We start from the raw sequence: 20,222 nt of genomic DNA, 5'->3' as shown, positions 1-20,222 counted from the left end.
GAGAGAGCTAACTTGTAGAAATATTTACAATGTATAAAGTTGGTCTGCACCAGCAGCAGTTGTTACCTGGGTAAGTGTGTGTGTGTGTGTGTGTGTGTGTGTGTGTGTGTGTATGTGTGTGTGCGTGTGTGTGCTGTAGAGCTGTCCTTCCCACAGCAGGGTCTCCTCATTAGAGAGACGCCCTGTTCCTGCCCTGACCTTAATCCTTGCCCAATCACCTCCCCTGCTCTCTCTCTCTCTCTCTCTCTCTCTCTCTCTCTCTCACACACACACACACACACACCACACACACACACATGCACACACACTCAGACACACAATTCACTCAACTCAACTCAACAGGATCTTAATTACACGCCTTTTCCACACATATAATGACCACAATTACAGAGGTTTACAAATTCCAGCTTTCAAGTTCTGGCATTTGGACCATCTTCCAGCTGATGTGATGTGATGTGTGTGTGTGTGTGTGTGTGTGTATGTGTGTATATGTGTGTGTGTGTGTGTCTTGCAGCTACAGGAGTGGACTACAGTTTAATAAAATTTTCTAACACATTACCCGTTATTCATCAAAGTTGCATAGAACGAGTAGGTTTGCATGTGTTGAATGCCATATATATAATTTATACACGTCATATAAGAATGACGTCTAAATTCTCTGAGAACAAACAGTGAATCAGCTTCAAGTGTGTGAAACCAAGCTCCTTCCCAGTAGTCCCTTATCCCTTACAACAACCCTTTTTACACTCATATACATCTAATTTCCATAAAACATGCCCTAATTTATGCAGATTATGCAGATAGGGAGCTAATAAAAGGAAGGCATTCAACGGGCAATCCAAGATCCAAGGACAATCCCAGGAGAGAACGAGCTAAAAAGAAATAAAGCACAGAAATGGGGAAGAATACATTTCAGTGAAGCTGAGTTAGAGGAGATGTTTTTATGGTTGTTACAAATAAAAAGACAGTTATAAAAAATTTTCTTTTTTTTTTTTTTTTTTTTTTAATAATGCAATTTTCTTCTTTAGAAAAATGAACAAATTCCCTCTTGTGGTTAACTCTTTCTACAAGAGACCAGAAATGGAATTTCCATCTGTTTTGGTGTGCCTGAATACCATGTGCATGTTTTCTACTACAGTAGGTTTAAATGTTGTCTGCTTTTTTTGTAGAGGTTGTATAGTTTGTGTTACTATTAACAAATCTTTAGTTATGTGTCTGTTTGATCTTTGTACTAATGTTATTACACCACTTACCCAGCACAGAGCTGAACACAGATACAGTCACAAAACTCTACATACTGTACAGAAACCCAACCATGTCTTACAGCAAATCATTTCTTTATACAGACTGAAAAGGTCTGATAAGTCGATGTCTATTTATTATCATTTCTATTTACTTTAACTTAGAATTCGGTTAGATTGAACGGAAATCAGGTTTAATTAAAGCTTAATTTAGAAGTGTGTGTGTGTGTGTGTACCTTGATGAAATAACCAAATGTTTATTCCTTATAAACAAAGCATTAGAGGAAATTAATAATGTTACATATTATGAAATTAAATAAAATGGCATCTGGAATGTCTTAGTGTTAAATAGCTTGAAAAGCCACTCAGGTTAGATCTTTATGGCTACCTTTAATATGCAAATGCGTATTAAAGTGGGATGTGGTAGCTTAGTGGTTAAGGTGTTCGACTACTGATCGGAAGGTCACCGGTTTGATTCCCAGGTCCCTCCAAGTTGCCACTGCAGGGCCCCTGAGCAAGTCCATTAACCCTCAGATGCTAAGGAATATAAACTGAATTAAAAAAAAAATTGTAAGTCACTCTGGATAAGAGTGTCTGCTACATGCTGTAAATGTAAATGCACATATTACTTAACTGAGCTCATCAAGATGCAGACCTGTGCTTTCTGGTTTATGATTCAGTTGTTCAGTTGTCACTAATCACGTTATGTACACAGTAGTTCGTGGTTCCTGCTTGTGAAATTGTGATTATTGTTACTTACTATTATTACTATTTTTATTATTACTATTATTATTATTATTATTATTATTATTATTATTATTATTATTATTATTATTACACCATTACTATGATACTATTGTTAACTATATTATAGTTGCTGCACATGCTATACTAGTTCTGTATGTTAAACCTGAGATAAAGTATTTTTCGAGCTGTTAAAATAGCATTCTCAAATGTTTACTCATTCCAGGAAGATATGTTTATATGCTCATTTTATTCTCAGAATTCGTCTTGACCTGAAATAAATAAGGTCCGTTCTTGTTAAGAAACTTCACAGGATCAGATTTCTGTGGTATAAAAAAACTGCATGAAGCCTCATTCAAATATATTATCTCGAACTAAAGTGAATAAAACCCTAGCAAATGGAATCTTTAGCACCACAGAGATACCATCTGCAAAAAGAAGAGAGGAAAAAAAACCCTGGGAATTCGCAATATAGAGTAAAATCAAGAAGCATCTAAGTGGAGAATAAAGACTAGAGAACGCACAATTTGTCTTTGCGATGATATCCTGTTATTGATATGATTTTAATCACACACGCAGGCTACAATGATCAAATAGCCTCGTGAAATATGTGGAAATGTGGTAACAGTTTGTGTGTCTAGTAAATAGGGATGAGCATGGGTTTGACTAATATTACTACCTCAGATACTGCTACTGTTCATCATTTGAGTAGCTTCATTGGAGTTCTTCTAACGGTTTAAATATTATTCATGTTACTTACCTTAAACATCATTAGGTAAACAATTACATTTCATAGGTTATTTGTAAGGGTACGTTAATAGCCTAGCTAAATCAGTGTACCAGCCTATAAAAATACCATTCGTGTATTAGCATATTTTTAATCATTTTTTATCTTTGCATATATGAATGATATTTCTGTAGATTTGCATTGTGCTTGGTAAACAGGTGATTATAGTAGAAGGAAAAACAACTCTTATTATCTGGCCTAGGAAACAAGGTTCTATTGGACATTTCACTGCAAGTGTCCTTGTCAGCTACACCTTACTGAAACTCCCGGTTTCAATTATTTTAAACCATGTGTGTCGAGGAAAAGGTGTGATAATGCTGTGTGTATCCTGTACTGCAAAAAAAAAAAAAAATCAAGTTTCAGCTTCCAACGATATTGAATGTATAAGCCACTGGACTTGTTTTGCCAGCTATGTACTGAATTAAACATGTTTTTTTCTTTTCTTTTCTAGCTTTTGACACACACGCATACACACACATACACATACACACACACACTGGTACTTCTTCACCTGGGTTTTCTTCTGAACTATATGTGCATACACACAATTTCCCTGAAGACTGGGTATAGTAGGGTGAGCAGACTTGTTTATTAGAAATAGTGATTCATCTGTTTACCTGTTTCTGACCTTGAAAGGTTATATATATATATATATATATATATATATATATATATATATATATATATATATATATATATATATACATATAAAATGGAGAGAGACTGGCAGAATTAGAATAGACTGAGATAACAGAAAGTATATGTATATATTCACTGAATATAAGATGATCGACCTGCATGTTATGACTAGTTACTATCAAGCATGACATAACAAATTTTGACAATGTATTTATCATTAACACTCTGCATAGATTAACCGGACTACCTTAAATGTACATTCTGCATAAATAAATTCAAATCACTTTCTCAGCATGTATTAAATATTTTGGCTTTACAATTCAATTGTGAGGGAAACATATATGCAAGATTTTTTTTTTCTTCTCCTGCTCCTGTTTTGCTCTAATCTATCTCTCAGCCATTGATCATCCTCCACTCAATTACCTTAAACCCAACCTGAATTGTAGGAGGACTGTAATTGCTGCTAATTTGGCCTTCCATTGTTTGAGTGTGAGCCTAAAAATTGCCCAGAGGACAAATCTCTTACACATATCTTACACACAGAGTGGGGTAACACAATTTTGCCCTGCCAAGACCATTTAATCTACGTTTAAGCCAGAGTTCTCCAAATGGCAAGGTTACAAATCGCATTCTCCTCGTTTCTCCAACAGCATGCTTTGATTCCTCCTCACCCCTACGAGACAGCGGCATTGACATCTGTGGCCCTAAAACATTGTTTTTCATACTTGTATAAAGATAACCCAAAAATGATTTTAGGTCATAACGATTGAAAGATAAATTGTCAGTTATGGAGGACAATAAAGTCTTTGTTAACTTAACTCTAGTAATAACATGAAGCATTTTGATGAACAGATAAACAGATGTGCTTTTTTGTAGTACCTAAGGGGTCTGCATTCTAAAGAAAACGGTAGACTGACCCCAAACAAAAAAGGATTGTTAGCAATAAAGTATCTGATGTCACCATTATAGCTCTCACAAACAGACCTTTTGCTGCATACCAGACTGAGAACAGTGGTCCTATTGAGAGTCGCTCTTGAACGCCGCTGGCCTGAGTGTTTTTTTAAAAAAAGGAGCTAGCAAGCAATCGATGACAGATTCTCCGCTTTTTTTTTTAAGACTACAGACCTGAGTAATGTCATTTTATCAATTTTGAAGGCGCTGTAACAATGTCTCTACTGTATATCTGGATCCAATGGGTACATTTGAAGCAAGACATTGCGAATGCTGCATAACAAGTTAGAAGATTTTCCACAATTGTGGTTTAAAAAAAATGTTAAAAAAAAGTTTGTTTATTTATTTATTTATTTATTTATTTTATTTTTTATTTTTTTTATTGTTTATATAAGCATTTGTTTGTGTATTTATTGAGGGGATGTTTGTGCCTTTATTTTTCTTGTTTGTTTTCCTGTGTGTGTTTAAAAGATATGTTATCTTTTATAATTGATTAAAAAAAAGAATAGTCAGAATAGTCAGAATAGTCAGAATAGTCTGGTAGTCTGGTTCCACTCCAGGTTTCTAACTTGTCTCATATCAGGAACATTTTCCTTGCCACTGTCTTCTCTGTCTTGCTCCTTACATACTGTATCTAAATCTACACATGGATCTCAGAGCTGCCGAAATCTGCTGCATCTAGTCTTCAAATTGTTTGAATCGAATGTCTATCTATGATCATTTATTTATATGAAATTAAGTTTCATTCAAAACATAAAGAAGTCAAAGGCTAAAAAATATTCAGAACATGCTGAGCCAGATTTCCACTAAACTCTAACACGGCTACGTCGATGGTGTACAGACACTAACATGACAGCTGACGAGGCTAACACACGTTTTAGCTTGCGAACAAAATACGGTGATAAGCGAAAAAACAACAACAACAAAAAAGAAATGGCACAAGTATGGACATATGAAGCCTGAATGTATCGAATGTCTGTGGACTTACTGTACATGAGCTCAGGTGTTGTACTTCCGCTAGCTTTCCAAGTCTTATGTATATTTTATTACCCCAGAGATCTGGCCTCCCTCATTTTATTCGAGTTTTCCTGGTGTTGTGTGAGTGTTTGGCCACATTCGTTGGGATCTCAATTGACACCTAAAATCTGATTGAGCTCTTTTTTAAGGCTTTAGCTTATCTTTTTTGTGTTTGCCCCTACCATTTTCCATATGCTCTGCCTCACCGACACTGCCATCCGGCGTAGTCCTCTCATAGGCATCCTCAGGGAGGGGCAGGGCTCCCAGCCGGGGGCCTGTGGAGCTCTTGCTGCTGGGCGTCTCCGACTCGTCAAGGCCACTGTCGTAGCAGCTCTGCAGAGAGCCCTGGTGAGGGTCCTGGGGCTGGCTCACCACCGAGAACGTCACTCGGCGGAATGGCTACAAGAGAACAGAGTGCTGCGAGTCACTGGACTGAAGAGCTCCAAGATGCAAGGAAGGTTTATTTCATTTTTCAAGGGAGTATTCTGGGGTGTCTTGCTGGATCGCAACTTATTTATTTTTATTTATCTTAAAACATACGTCTCAACCTCAAGTCTTGAGGGGTCAGTGGAATGCAAGGGTTTTTTGTTTTCTCACTTCCTACAGTAATGGAAGGGCTTAGTTTTAATATTTCTAGCCACTGTAATTAAAACCCCACATTTGTGCTTAATAGAAGTGAAAACCTGTGCACATACTGGCCCTTCAGGTCCTGAGATTGAAACCTCTGGCCTATATAATTACACAAGTAAATGCAGTATCTAGGCTGTTTCCTGACACAGCACTGCACTTTGGGAGTTCTGCGGAAGGAAGATTAATGTTGACCAGTTTACTAAAGTAGCAAAAAGGATGGGGGGATGAAAAAAAAACCTGCAATATTAATGACTTATGCAGTAATTGTCACATGTAAGGGTCTTGGGAATATGAGATGAAAGCTCTTAGGATTAAGTAGACATGCCACACTTGGTGTATAGGTGTTAAATATAGCTGGGGAGGACTGAAGGACGCTCAGGTCTCCTTGCGTGGTTTATTTTATAACAAAAACAGGACACGGGGAGTGGATAGAATCCCAGGGGAAAGATAGGATGGAACACATCGCTACAGGCAAATAAACAAGTGGTATGTTCATGAACACACACACACACATATATAGATACACATACTGTGTTCATGCGAACACACACAGCACTATACAGAAAACATGGTCTCACAGGGATACAGTAAATGGATGGAGCTGCGTAGATAAACCTTCACGCAGACACACATGCACACACACGAACACATAAGGACAAAGTATACACGGATAAAACAGCAGCTTATATAAACTGTTTTGACTGAGAGCTTCACAGAATTGTAGTTTTTTTTTCAGGTTTTTTTTTTTCTGTCACTAGCCTCCAATATCATATTGTGTTCCATCCATTCAAAACTCAGCAGGATGCCTCGGCTGAAGAAATACGGTAAAGAAAAGAGATGATGAGGTGGAGTAGCATGAGGCATGCACAATCCTTTCAACTTCTCTCCACAACCACAGAGAAGTAATTGGAACAAAAACAACAGTTAGACATCTATTCACCACCAAACCTAACACTGAAATAACACTGAAATACATAAGCACTGGTAAAAGAAAAAAGAATACTAACACGGCAATGATTTTTCCGCATCTGTAGTAAAATAATCCTAGAGATTCACCCCTGATAAACAGATAAGTTGTTTTCTGACGATACGAGTGCAGAAGTATGTAGGTGGACAAGTTGGGCAGAACGAAGGTGATAATGCTTTGTTGATGTTGTAGTAGGCTGCAGTCAAGGACTTCCACGGAGGCACCATGTGGCTGACTCACAATGACTGACTGAGAGAGTCGGTTAAGGATTTTTGACTTGTATTATACGGTCAGCAGAAAGAAACAGAGCAGGAAACAGAGCAAGAATGAGAGAGAGAGAGAGAGAGAGAGAGAGAGAGAGAGAGAGAGAGAGAGAGATTCATCGGCAGAAAGAAAATTAAATTCTGATGCCTTAATGAGCATTGTAGCCTTGTAATTAAACTACTGACTCTTGCACATGTTGAAGGAGGAGAGATGAAATAGTGGTCCTGCTGTCCTCTGTCTTTTTTTCGTTCATTTCCTCTTACTCTCTCTCTCTCTCTCTCTCTCTCTCTCTCTCTCTCTCTGTCTTTCTGTCACCCTTTTAGCATCACTTAACAAAGGGGCCAAAATACTGTAATAATTGCACACGCCTTCATCTTCTCTCTTTCTCTCTTTCTCACATACGCAAAACACCAACGCACATACTCATCAGCGAAGAAGACCAACCACTGACTGGAAAAAAAAAAAAAAAAAGGTGTTGACTTGTTCTACAGAGTGGCAGTAGGGATAGAGAGAATTAATCTTTGAATATCTGTTTGCTTGAATAGAGAAAAATGGTAGAACTGTATACAAGTCTTTAAATGAACATGAGAACTGTCTTATAAAGAAATAAAATAGTAAATGTTATATATTTATCAAATCCTAGCAGTCATTCTTTAGTGCCTTCTGGTCTTCCCCACAGCCCCCCACCCCCACCCCCTCTTGTCTCCCTGTTCTGTCACTCCTGCTTTCCAGAATATTAAAGGTGACAGAATGCCATCACTAACTCTCTGCGATTTTTTTCCACCTCCTTCTTTTTTTGCTCACTGTGTCTCTGATAGAACGCTTCGACGCTCCTCATTACTCCAAATTGTGCCTCTGATTTGACACGTCACTATAACCTTGGCATTTGTATTGTAATAAATTAGGAGTGGAAAAGCGAAGGAGTGTATAAAGGTTAGCTACGAAGGTGGACGCACACACGTACACACAAACACACACACATGCACAGAATGTCATCTTACTCAGTTCACTGATGACACACACATAAATCTCATTCATCACCTCTTTCTCACAACCCCTCTGACACCCACACACACGTGCACACTCATCACACTCTTACAGTCTCACTGGCTGATGGCCTGATAGCGGTTCTGCATCTTTGTTATTACTGTATGTCATCATTCAGAACTGATTACAGTTCACAGGCATCATTCCAGCGTCATCTTAACACCACTTCAAGCCCATAATATTTAACAGGCCTTTTAAAAGCTAGACGCACAACTCCCTCTGCATTCACATGCTACGGTGATTTATTTATTCGCCAAACTTGTGAATCACTAATGCAACAAACTTAAAGAAAATACAATTTCTCTGTGTAATTATAACAATTGAAATGAATATTCTTGGGCTGAAATGAACATTCACTTGAGCAGTCATTTGGTACATGATTAAAAAGACGCCTGTAGGGGTAAAGAATGGAAAAAAAAAATAAAAAACATGCGTTTGTGTACTAAATCATTTCTTTTAGCGTTACCTACCTCTCACGTTTTCTCTTCAATCTCAAAGGTAACGCTAACAGCAATCTAACTATCCATCTTCAGAGTTAAATTATCCTCAAATGAATGTTTATAAATATCATTAATGTAAAGAGGAAACTCCAGATCCAGCTGAAGGACAATTTTACATAGAATAAATGGATAATATGTACTGGGTGATGGATTTTGACAAGGTGCAGCAGCATATGAACATTGCGAAATGTGGAAAATTGAAAGTGAAGAAGGAAAGAATTAATTCAGAGACTTCCTCTGGTGTAATGGATATCGCTTAATGGCCCAGATATGTGCGACAGCATTAGGACTCCTACACATTTTAGAGCCCATGGGTAATGTCTATTATTTAAAATGAAGCAAAAATGGAACATTCTTGATTTAGCTTAGTAGGAGGTCTGTTTTAACAAACACCCTGGAATCATGTCGGACTAAGAATCTAAAAAAAAAAGTCCAAAATGTTTTAAGAGGTTTCTGAATTTGTCGTTAAAATAGTGAAAAAGAGACAAACTCCAAATGATTTAATGAATTCCTTTCTCTTGTTCTTTAAATGTTTCACTCTGGTGGTCTTTCCTCTGCACCCTGCTGTGATGTGGCACAGCTATGACCCTCTCGACAGAATGCCTGCCTACCTGTCTTAAGGATATATGGGTTCATTAGATGCCACACACACACTCACACACACACATACACAAGGCAAGCATTCAAGTAAAATGCCATCCACACACGATGCCCTAGAGGGATTGAGGGCTCAGAAAGTGTTTAGAGAATGCATGGATTTCACTTCCATTTAGCATCTCTGTCTCTCTCTCTGTCTTTCCCTTTCTCTCTCTAAGTGATTGAGTGCTGCTGGTATGACAGGCATGGCTGATTGAATGTCGCAGTCATTTGTGCAAAGGCTAAACGTGACCGGAGGTCTACGACAGATCCATGACTGCTTTCTTAAGCCTAAGCAGAACCACATGAACATCCTACAGAAAGGTCTGGCTCTAATCAACAGCCCGGCCTGGCGCCCAGCTCGTGGCCCTAGAGCCTATCTTCATCGATCTCATTTTCATCTCATTGTAATTGGTAGCAGATGATCAGTTGTCAGTTAGATCTTATTAATGCCTGCTTACAAAGTCATAGTGTTACACACATTTGGCCAAAAAAATAAATAAATAAATAAATAAATAAATAAATAAATAAATAAATAAATGCAGCATTTATTTTATTTATTTACTATTTGGCTCACACAGAGGTCTGCTGTCACACACACACAATTCTGCTTTTTCTCAACAGGCAACTGTCCATTGTTATCGGTATATATATATTTAATACAAGTGACATATTTAGGGAAGGAAGACACACTCTTCAGAATCCTACACTGATCTGTTGTTTTGTGTTGGTGTGTACGTGTGTGAGTCTATACACATGTGTGTGTGTCTGTATGTGTGTGTGTGAGAGAGAGTGTGTATGTGTGTACAAGGTACATGGACTGTAGACCTCTGTCTGTGACCCAAGACATGCAATGATTCAGGCAATGAAAGAAAACACAAACTCTTAGACTTTAGTGTAATTCTGCAACCAAGCGAAGAGGAGAGGAAACGAGGAGACAAGGCAGTAAAGTACAGGAGGAAGAAATAAGACAAATCTGATGATGCTAACAGATGTTCCATGATACAACAGACTTTACTCTAAAATGTGGAGAGAGAGGGAGAGAGAGAGAGAGAGAGAGACAGAGAGAGACAGAGAGAGAGAGAGAGACAGAGAGAGAGAGAGAGAGAGAGAGAGAGAGAGACAGAGAGAGACAGAGAGAGAGAGAGACAGAGAGAGACAGAGAGAGAGAGAGAGAGAGAGAGAGAGATGATGCCAGAGGAAAAATGAGAAGAGGAGCAGGAGGATGTACAGCAGACACTGGAATTCAGCCATTGCTGTCAGTGGTAGTAGCACATGTAATTAACTAGCCCTGTTCAAAGTTTCATAAGGAACCTGATAGTGCCCCAGGAACCATTATCTGATCTGAGATATTCATGCGGAAACAGAGTTAAACCTCCAAACCCGAGTCAGCACTAGAAAAGAATACTGACAATAGTTTATTTTCAAAAACTGACAAGCCGTTTCACACGCAAGTGATTGAACTTATGTCAAAATTGTCCTTTGGCTCCAAAAAGAGGAGGTCGGATGACACTTTAGTATTGCTGTATGCTGAGGTAATGCAATATTCCTCTGAGAATGAAGTCTAGACTTCAGCAATGGTAGAATGATCACGAGCTAAACATGGGGAATGTACTCAGAAGCATACAAAAAGTCTGAAGTGATTTTCCTTCAATAAAATTGAGAAAAGTAAAATATGTGATTTGCTTTTTTTTTTTTAACTTTGATTTAGTAAGGAGGTGGGAGCTCTAAAAAGAGACCTTGTGATTATCCTTTGATATAGCTTAGTCTTCCTCTATTTTTCTCTCAATATGGGACGAAAAAAGTCGACTGTCATTCATGTAGCTTGGGAGAGCTTTTTCACCCAGATACATGGCTACTGGAGATCTAAATGTAGATGTGGATTACAACCATGAGTCCAAAACAGACAAATTCATTCTCCATCTCCATGGTAACTCTCTCTGCAGCTCATTCTTAGGAAGTTTCCAAAGGAAATTTCATTGTTTCAAAGTGAAAATGATGAATTAAAATGCTTAGAACACTGCAGCAGAATTGGGTAGGGGGTCGGGAGTATCGAGCGTGACTAAACATGGATGAAGCTGAGATACAAACAGGGCGGTGAGCAGAGATTTGCATTCAAATAATCCCGACGATCATCGTCGTGTGCAGTAAGCGACGTCTATGCGGTAATTGAGGACAGTTTGCCTTGGCTGTTTTCTTATGCAAGTGTGTAAATGTGGATGTGTTATATGTGACAGCACCTGTGGTGAGAGTTTGGGAGTCTTTGTTTATCCTGGAGCTCAGGGAGTCTCAAGTGTCTGCTTTGTCTTAAAGGATGACTGGAGCTGGTCAAGCTTCATTTCTCTTCAGCTTTCCTGCTTGTGAGGACCTCCAGATGGGCTCCAGACCCCCTGAGCCCAGTTGGAGTTTAGTCAGGAGTGTGACCTCTCTACCAGGGCACATGGCACCGCAGCCGGTGAAGACTTCTACACACAAGCTTTCTGCACAGTTTAGCTTTACACGAGGAGGTTACATTTTTTGATATCTTACCCAAGGCTGTTGTTATCCTAGGTCAGTGAAACCAGAGATGTTCTTGTTGTTGTTGTGGTTGTTGTTTGCTCCATCCCCCAGGGATCCCTTTAGCACATTTGGAGTTAGGTCCAACTTGCGATAGTCTCCTCAAATCGAATATTTTTGCTATGAGAATCTTTACCCACTGCTAAAATCCTTCTTTGATAGCAGCTCACCAGGTCTTAAACTTTTCCCAAGGGCCACTCTAATCACATCTGACCCATGAGCCGCCTTCTGTGTGGGCAAAACTCAAGCATAGCTGATCAGCACTTCTGAGAAGCATTCTTACCAGAGATGGAGAGAGAAGAAAAAGAGACAAAAAGAAACAGCCCCTGGGCATAACATACGGTAGTGTCTTCTCACTCCAGAGTCAGCCCTCTGAATCAAAAGTTCAAAGCAAGCTTTGCTGGACTTCAGTCAGCCCCAGTCTGAATGGAGGCTTTAGAGGGGCATTGAAGCATACATCCCTCACCTGGCTAGATCTTTCAGTCCATGCGATCCTCCATTCCTCTGATCCTCTACTTTAGCTTTTTGACTCACACCACAATGACAAATATAATGCATCACGTCTTCCTGTTCCACCCCATTTCCACTTATGTCAACATTCTCATTTCTTTTGCCAAAGATTCAGCTACAAAAACACTGGATCTGTTTGCCATCGCAATGAAAATTTGCAACAATTATAAATTGTTGCTTCGCCATATTCATCCAGAACCAGAATCATTGAATATTTCATCTTTTAATATGATTTATTTGTACCTTCAAATCAATCTTTTATATGTTTTCTACCTTTATTTCTTTTAAACTATTGGTTTGAGTTCAGCAAACATGATCCGAATGATAAGAATCCACTATGATGAGTTGAAACCCATGTGATTTTAATGGAAGTCCAGACAACAGGATGAGGAGTGAACAGAGGCACTCAAAATTAGCCCCTTTAGGTTTTTAAATACATGCATTGTGATTCTTCTTTCCCTAATTTTATGATCTAAAGCATGCAATCGATGTAGTGCCCTTGAACTCTCTATTAATTCCTGTAGTGTTGCTCCCTAGGGCATGTATTGACCCCCTTATTGCCCTCGTTTAGCAGTGGAAATAAAAAAAGCATCACGCCTGAATGGGTTTCAGACTCTTAATGAATGTGTGCAGACGGCACCTTTAGACATCAAGAATTTGGGCTATTTATACTTCACACACTCGGTACCAGTACCTTAGTAACTCACGCATCAGCCAATGAAGCACAAAGGTCTATTTATTTATTTATTTTAGTTGCTTAAGTAGCTGTTCCCTACTTAATAGAAGAATCATATTGCTCTTTCACTTCCTTTTCTTTTTGAGACCTTGAGCCCCATTAGCATGACCAAGATGTACTTAACTACAAATGAACTGACGAGAGATTTTCACAAATTCATAAAGCGTTCCCCACTCTTCCATTTTAAATTGCTCAAGTAGGAGTGTAACAGCAATACTAATCTGAAGAGTAGAATTTACCTCTTCAACCTCTGAATGACTCTAAATAAGAGCAGGTGGTTTACTCCGGCAATGGCAATGGCTGCAACACAAGCCTGCTTGTGCATTGTTTATCCTGATTCCTATTGGAGAGTTTAGCAACAGCTCGTGCTTGTGCCTTGAAGCGTGCAGGAGAATGAAAATTTCCTTGAAATGTTCTATGCTAAATAAAGTTCTCATCAATTTTCATAGCTATTACTTAATTGATGTCTGCTACATTACTCTTGAATGCTTCTCAATAATGAATAACAGGCATATAGTTCGCATGAACCCAGACACATCAACATCATTTAAAGGAACCACAACATCCTCACGTCCAAGCACATAACAAAAGCAACCGACAAATATATTTCTTTTTCAGTCAAAGCATTTGTGCCTGCATGCACACTTTCTGCTTTTGACTTTCACACACATTTCCATTCAATTTCATATGAGCCATTTCTGTGGAAGGAACACTAGCCATTGTCCTCTTCATGTGCCCTGCCACTTGTCAATCACTGGCCGATGGCAGACTCTGCTTCTTTACACCAAGTAAGTAGGACTCAGTGTGAGTGTGAATAGCCAAGCTGACAATTGACCCACTAATGTCAGTAGGTGACAGGCATCACCACGCCGGGAGTAGTCAGAGGTGCTGGAGGCTTATGAGTCAGCGAAAATGATGGCTGTAAACACCCCTAGGGCAGAGGGGATCTCGCTAATCACATAATGCAGTTTCCTGCTGGTCAGGAACACAGATCCACTCTCGTTCTGATAGCGGTCAGCATTATTCTGCCCAGCACAATCTATAGGAGAGTGTGACAGCAGACAACACACACGCACACATCCATCTGACTCTGAACTAAATCACTGGCAACCCTTCAGTCGAGTTATGATCATCTTACACAGCTGATAAACGCTATGGGGCGGACGGCGAAATTCAACCAATCTAGGTCAGACGACGGGAGAAAGTAAGCACGTCCAATTCATCTTTCTTTGTGCCAGGATTTAAACATCGCTTAGATGAAATGTTACCTCTCACTTTCAGATAACGCAGCAGGACCAAATGACTTTGTCTCATCCGAGCTGAAATCTGAGAGACAGACACCCACCATTATCGGTCTCGAATCCCACACATGGACAGGTATTACAGAAGATGGCTGCTGAGCAGACTCTTTGGGGAGATGCAGTAAGGGGAGAGCGATGTAGCGAGCAGTGCAGTATCCATCACATCACGAAGGCGGTTACACTGCGGCTGCATGTCCTGACTGTGGTGAAATAAGATATAACCACAAATGGGGTGACAACTTGAAGACTGAGATGAGAATAGACTTCGAGATAGAAGTGTGAATGTAAAGAAAGACCAGGTCGGTGGTGGAGAGTGTCAGGTGAAAAGATACACAGAACCAGTCACGTGTCTTCTCGTTTCTCATCACTCTGCACTAAAAGTAGGATCGCACTGGATGACACATAGAAGGAATAGCGCATGACAGAGAATGCTGTTAAAGGGAAATAATCAGTGACATGGCAAGGGTGGTGTGATGCTACCCTGAAATGTTAAAGAAAGATAAGTTTTATATATTAAATATAACCAAACATTGATATGATGCTGAATGTAACACTTACGTTATAACAGCTAACATTCCCTCACTTTTTTAACATTCATGCAGTTAATAAGAAAAAAAAACTCAATGTTTCCAAGAAACCAAAAAGTGTTGAAAGTCCATTCTGAAGCTTCTACCTTAATGGAAAGGTTACAGCTTTACGCCTAACTGTATCTAAAGCACAGACGCTGGACACTGGTACCAACAAATCTAAAGATAAATCACTTCAAAAAACCTCCACCATATCAACAATAACACACTTGATTTAATTCTACTCCTTCTGACCAATCAGATTCAAGAGTTCTTATTTATGTACATATTTCTATCAATTATTTTATGCTCTTCTTATTGTTCCGGTGACGTTGCTACTTTTATTCCTTTTTTGTGTTCATTTTATTTGGAAGAGAGACACTTTCAGTGGAAAGAAGCACAGGAGGATGTTTGTCATGAATAAATCAATGTCAGAGTGACATCTAGGCAAACTCCATTTCCTGAGACTGTGGACACATTACTCAAAGACCCCTTCCATATCACCCTTGCACACCTACACATACATGTCCTTCATCAGTACTTGACTGACTCTTATTCCCTCAGCAGGATCCCTTTATAGCTCCAAACACAGTTAGGGAGCAAACCCAGGACCCGCCGACAATTATGATAGCAGCGATTAAGAAAACAATTATTTCTGAGAAGTAATTATACTCTAATGTTTGAACAAACAGATGCAGAGAGACAGAGCAGGGGGGGGTGGCTAGCAAAGTGATCAGACTACTGATGCGCTATACACGCACACACACTCATAAACTGCTTCAATTCATGCCTCTGTATCTTTAATGCTCAGTCAGAGACTTTTACAAAGCGTAAGAGAGGATTTTTTTTTTTCAAAGCAAAAAGAGAGACAAAATGCCTGTTACACACCAGCGAGACAAGCTTTAAGGCTTCTCCTAATAAGAAAGGCGCTTCCGCAATTATCAAACTAAAACTGAGTTCAAATGGAAAATGTAAAGATGAACAGAACAATAATAAATTAATGAACATGAATAATTGAGGCTCTGCTGAGAGGCGATGAAATGAATATTGAAATGTCTGTACATTTGACTTCTGCCAAGATGAACTCCCCTGAGTTTCGCCAGGCCCCTGAGGCAATTTGAAAAACATAACAAAAATTAATATCATTTGAGAGTGAGTAGAGTGCGGCTTCTTTTAAATGACAAGGACAATTTCCTGGAAGCCAGGCAATGAAAGATGGCCTGAACAGACTTTTAAATATGAGCTTACATGAAAAAAGAGTGATCACTCTCAATTGTACTCTGATGGTAATTCCTGCTAGTCTCTCTCTCTCTCTCTCTCTCTCCCTCTCTCTCTCTCTCTGTCTCTCTGTCTGTCTTTATCTCTCTCAGGATTTGTTTTGTCATGTATCCCTCTCTCTTTATCTCTCTCGGGATTTGTTTTCTGTCATGTATTGTATACGATAAGTAGTTAAGTACTATACTCTGTTATATTATATATCATCTGCAGGTAATACGGGTCTAGGGAAGCCCCTGCTAAATATCTCCTAAGTTATTAGACCACAGATTCCTAACCTTGGTCTTGGGAGCATTTTCACTACACCCAGTCAAATTCAGGAAAGGTTATTTAGTTTGTTGTGAGCAGGGAAAACATTATACAATACCCAGGACATGGAGTACACCAGGGTCAGGCCTGGAAACCTGTGTATTAAAGAATAATTTTGTCCATCCATGATATTGTCATATCTATGCAAACGATAAAGGATACGTCTCCATTCCAAGCTATGTAGCAGAGCGACTGAGATCGCCGGCTTTAATGCTAATCGATGATAAGAGCAGAGTGAGCCAGGCTGCTTCAAAGAGACACGCTATCACAAGCCGGCATCACGATGAAGATGATGACGAAGATACCGATCCTAATCCGCATGTAAAAACACGATTCCATTCATTCCTCTTATCCTCTCACTCTCTGTGTCATACTTTAACTCTCCAGATTTCTCTCGGTATTCTTCCTAGAATCAGTCACTCAAACTCATCTGGTTTTCTGTACTGTTGACTGATAAGACCATTTCATTTTGATCCAAATAGGGATAAATCTAACTTGAAATCAATCTCACAAAGTTCCACCAACACGGTGCCTGTACATAACACCGCTAATGGTGTGTCTTGCATGTTGTCGCATGTGTTGCTTTGACTCAGTTGCTCCTTGCTGGAGGGCAATGGAACATCACACGATTCATTAGCTGGGTAAAAATATCCCTAGGGCACACGATGCTGGGAAGAAGATGACAAGGCTGAGAACAAAGGGAGAGAGAGAGGGAGAGAGAGATGCAAAACAGAGATTTGGCAACTTAAAAAGATGGTAAATAAATAGTTTAGCCTTGTTGTTTCCAACATTAATTGCCTGCATGCCAGTGTGCCATCGGCAGTTTAGGTATTCAAAGCACTTAAATCAATTTATATTTATATTGTAACTTGGTTCTATTCATTTATTTGTTTTTAGAATTGTTGTCGAATATAGTTCTTTTTTTTGTTTTAATACTGAGTTTACCTTTTTCTTTACTGCACACGCTAAACACAACAGCACACTCTATAGACTAAACTGTAAATTCCCTGATTTACAACAAAATCCATCCAGTAAACATTGTTTCCAAAACTACATTCATTTCTCACTCAGGCGGCACCACCACCAGCAAAACTGTGTTTATGTACGGCCCGATTTGCAAAGGTTTGCATGCTGTATTTCAAAATAGCTACACTCGACTTCAAAACCACGCACACATCACACGGGGGAAAATTTGGATAATAAATAAATAACATATTGCTATGTAACAATAATTTAATAAAGACAAGCCGGATCCTAAAAAAATAGATTAGATTTATAGAAACCAAGAGGGGAAAAAAGCATGAATGTAGATTATGTTTTGAAGTCATTTTACAGCAGGATTAATTTGAAGAAAATAAATAAATAAAAATTAATGAATTAATTAATTAATGAATTAAAAATAAATAAATAAATAAATAAATAAATAAATAAATAAATAAATAAATAAATAAATAATACTAATAATACTAATACTACTACTACTACTACTACTAATACTACTAATAATAATAATAATAATAATAATAATAATAATAATAATAATAATAAGACATGTTTTAATTATGGAACATTTATCATTGTCAGCATCCGAAACCCATCCATGATGTAATGAATGCAGGAAGCATGAATTAATCAGAAGACTGAAAAGTACAGACAAGACATCTAGGCACATTTTCCCCCAAGCAAACAGAAAGTGTGAAAGTGTTGATGAAGAATGTGTGAATAAACCCACAAGGTGGATCATGTCTTTCTTACAATTAGGAGAAAACATAAATGGGACATTTGGAATGCAGGAAAAATATAAATTAAATATAAAAAAGAAAAAGCAAATGACGCATTGAACAACAAATGAATAAATCTTTTCACCAAGGAATGAAATATTTCTAAATAGAGTTATAGAAATGAATATAGAAATTCAGTAATAATTTTACCAATACTCCTGGCTTTGAGAGTGCATAATTGTTAGAAGGAATTGCAGTTGAATTTGAGACATAAAATGAACTTTTGTGCTGAACTGTGTGTTTGTACAGAGCGTTAAGTGTGTAAAGAATCATACCTACTTCTTTATCATTAGGCAACAGTTTGGTTTCATCTTCTCTACTTAACTGACATTGATATCATTATAAATACACAAAAAATAAGCTGTTTTTTTATTTAGTAGTGTGTTATCCTATTTTCCGTACCCCATTAATCGAATCAAATCTAGCCATCTAATCACCGCTCTTAATCTAACCATCTAATCCTGCACCGTATGTTTTTTCCTGTTTCTCCCATTACGAGCAGCCTGCTGAGAGCAGAACACACAAGCGGGCGAGTGAGTGAGCGAGCAAGTGAGCAGGTGCGCTGAGAGTCGCACAGGGCCAGATGGATCGAATGACACAACGGCCTCACTGCTCGAGTTAGCAGGTGAGGGAGTGATGGAGAAAAGGATAGAGATGGGGGAGGGAAGTGAAGGGGAACGAGGTGTTCCACCTGTTCATGGACGACAGGTAATCACAAAGCAGCCATTATTCCTGCAACACGAGATGGGTGATGGGATAAGTGCTTTACTCAAACGCAGAGAAAAGACACACTGCATATGGCCCAGCTGTTTCTTTATCCCAATCTGATTATTGCATTTGATGATTATTGTGTGACGCCAAGCTACTGATTTGTCACGTCACAGTAGCTTGACAAACCTGATTTTGTTACCATAAAATGATAAAAAGTGCTTACTCTAGAGCTTCTAACTGTTATTTTACAGATTGTTGTCACTGCTCTTCATCCCTGTAGCATGGTTTGGTTTTCCAAAATCACACAGACAGCCAATTTGTCAAATTCATGTTAGGAGCAAGCAGCACGTACATACCGAGGACGTGAAAAACCGAGCAGCCTTACATTATGTAAACTCTCACCTGCACAATGTTTACTGTAGACTGTCCACAAGCATTCCAGAAGCTAGTCTGGTTATGATCTCTTTAATATGCTGTGCATCATGACAGTATTAATGTGTGATACATCAAAAAAAAAAATCCTTATGCATATATTCAACATATGCAAAGAAAACCTAGCAGATTCCCTGCTGTGTCCGGCTAGTCCAGCCTGGATCAGAATGTTTCTTAATTACCTCCGAACAGTCTATATGTTTCATTAATCTCTCCGCTGCCTGTCTCTTTTCCATTTTTCATCTCTCACGTACACACACGCAAAGAATGCAAGCAGTTAGAGGATTAGCCCAATCCTCTAGACTTCCATAATGAGCCGTGAACGTGGCTATATGCTAATATGAGATCGGGATAATTTAACCCCATGTGAATATCAGAAATCAAAGCAGCACTAATCATTAAAGTCCAATGTCTTTCAGGTTCAGTTGCTAATGTCGCATGTTAGAAAAGCAAATTTAAGTGTATGAGCAGTCCTTTATTTAAAATCACTGTTTCACTGTTTATATTATTATTATTAAGTAATTGTTGAGTTTCTGATCAGTGACCTTTAAAAATCCTCTATAGGAACCGAGGGGATTTCCGTTTACAGTCTGAGGAAAAGCAGGTCAAAGCTAATGAAAAC

At 38.7% G+C, this 20,222-nt stretch overlaps 1 protein-coding gene across 1 annotated transcript in view; it reads right to left on the bottom strand.

Moving 5' to 3' along the window:
* Window positions 1-20,222, bottom strand: part of pcdh7b (protocadherin 7b) — a 140,789-nt gene that overhangs the window by 66,850 nt on the left and 53,717 nt on the right. The window contains 2 exon segments of the mRNA XM_060874648.1: window positions 5,562-5,651; window positions 5,653-5,778. Coding sequence (XP_060730631.1) covers window positions 5,562-5,651; window positions 5,653-5,778 — 216 coding nt within the window.

This window comes from Tachysurus vachellii, chromosome 7 (assembly GCF_030014155.1).
Source record: "Tachysurus vachellii isolate PV-2020 chromosome 7, HZAU_Pvac_v1, whole genome shotgun sequence".
NCBI classification, from domain to species: domain Eukaryota; kingdom Metazoa; phylum Chordata; class Actinopteri; order Siluriformes; family Bagridae; genus Tachysurus; species Tachysurus vachellii.
The sequence above is the reverse complement of the archived record's forward strand: the minus strand, read 5'-3'. Positions and strand labels throughout refer to the sequence as shown.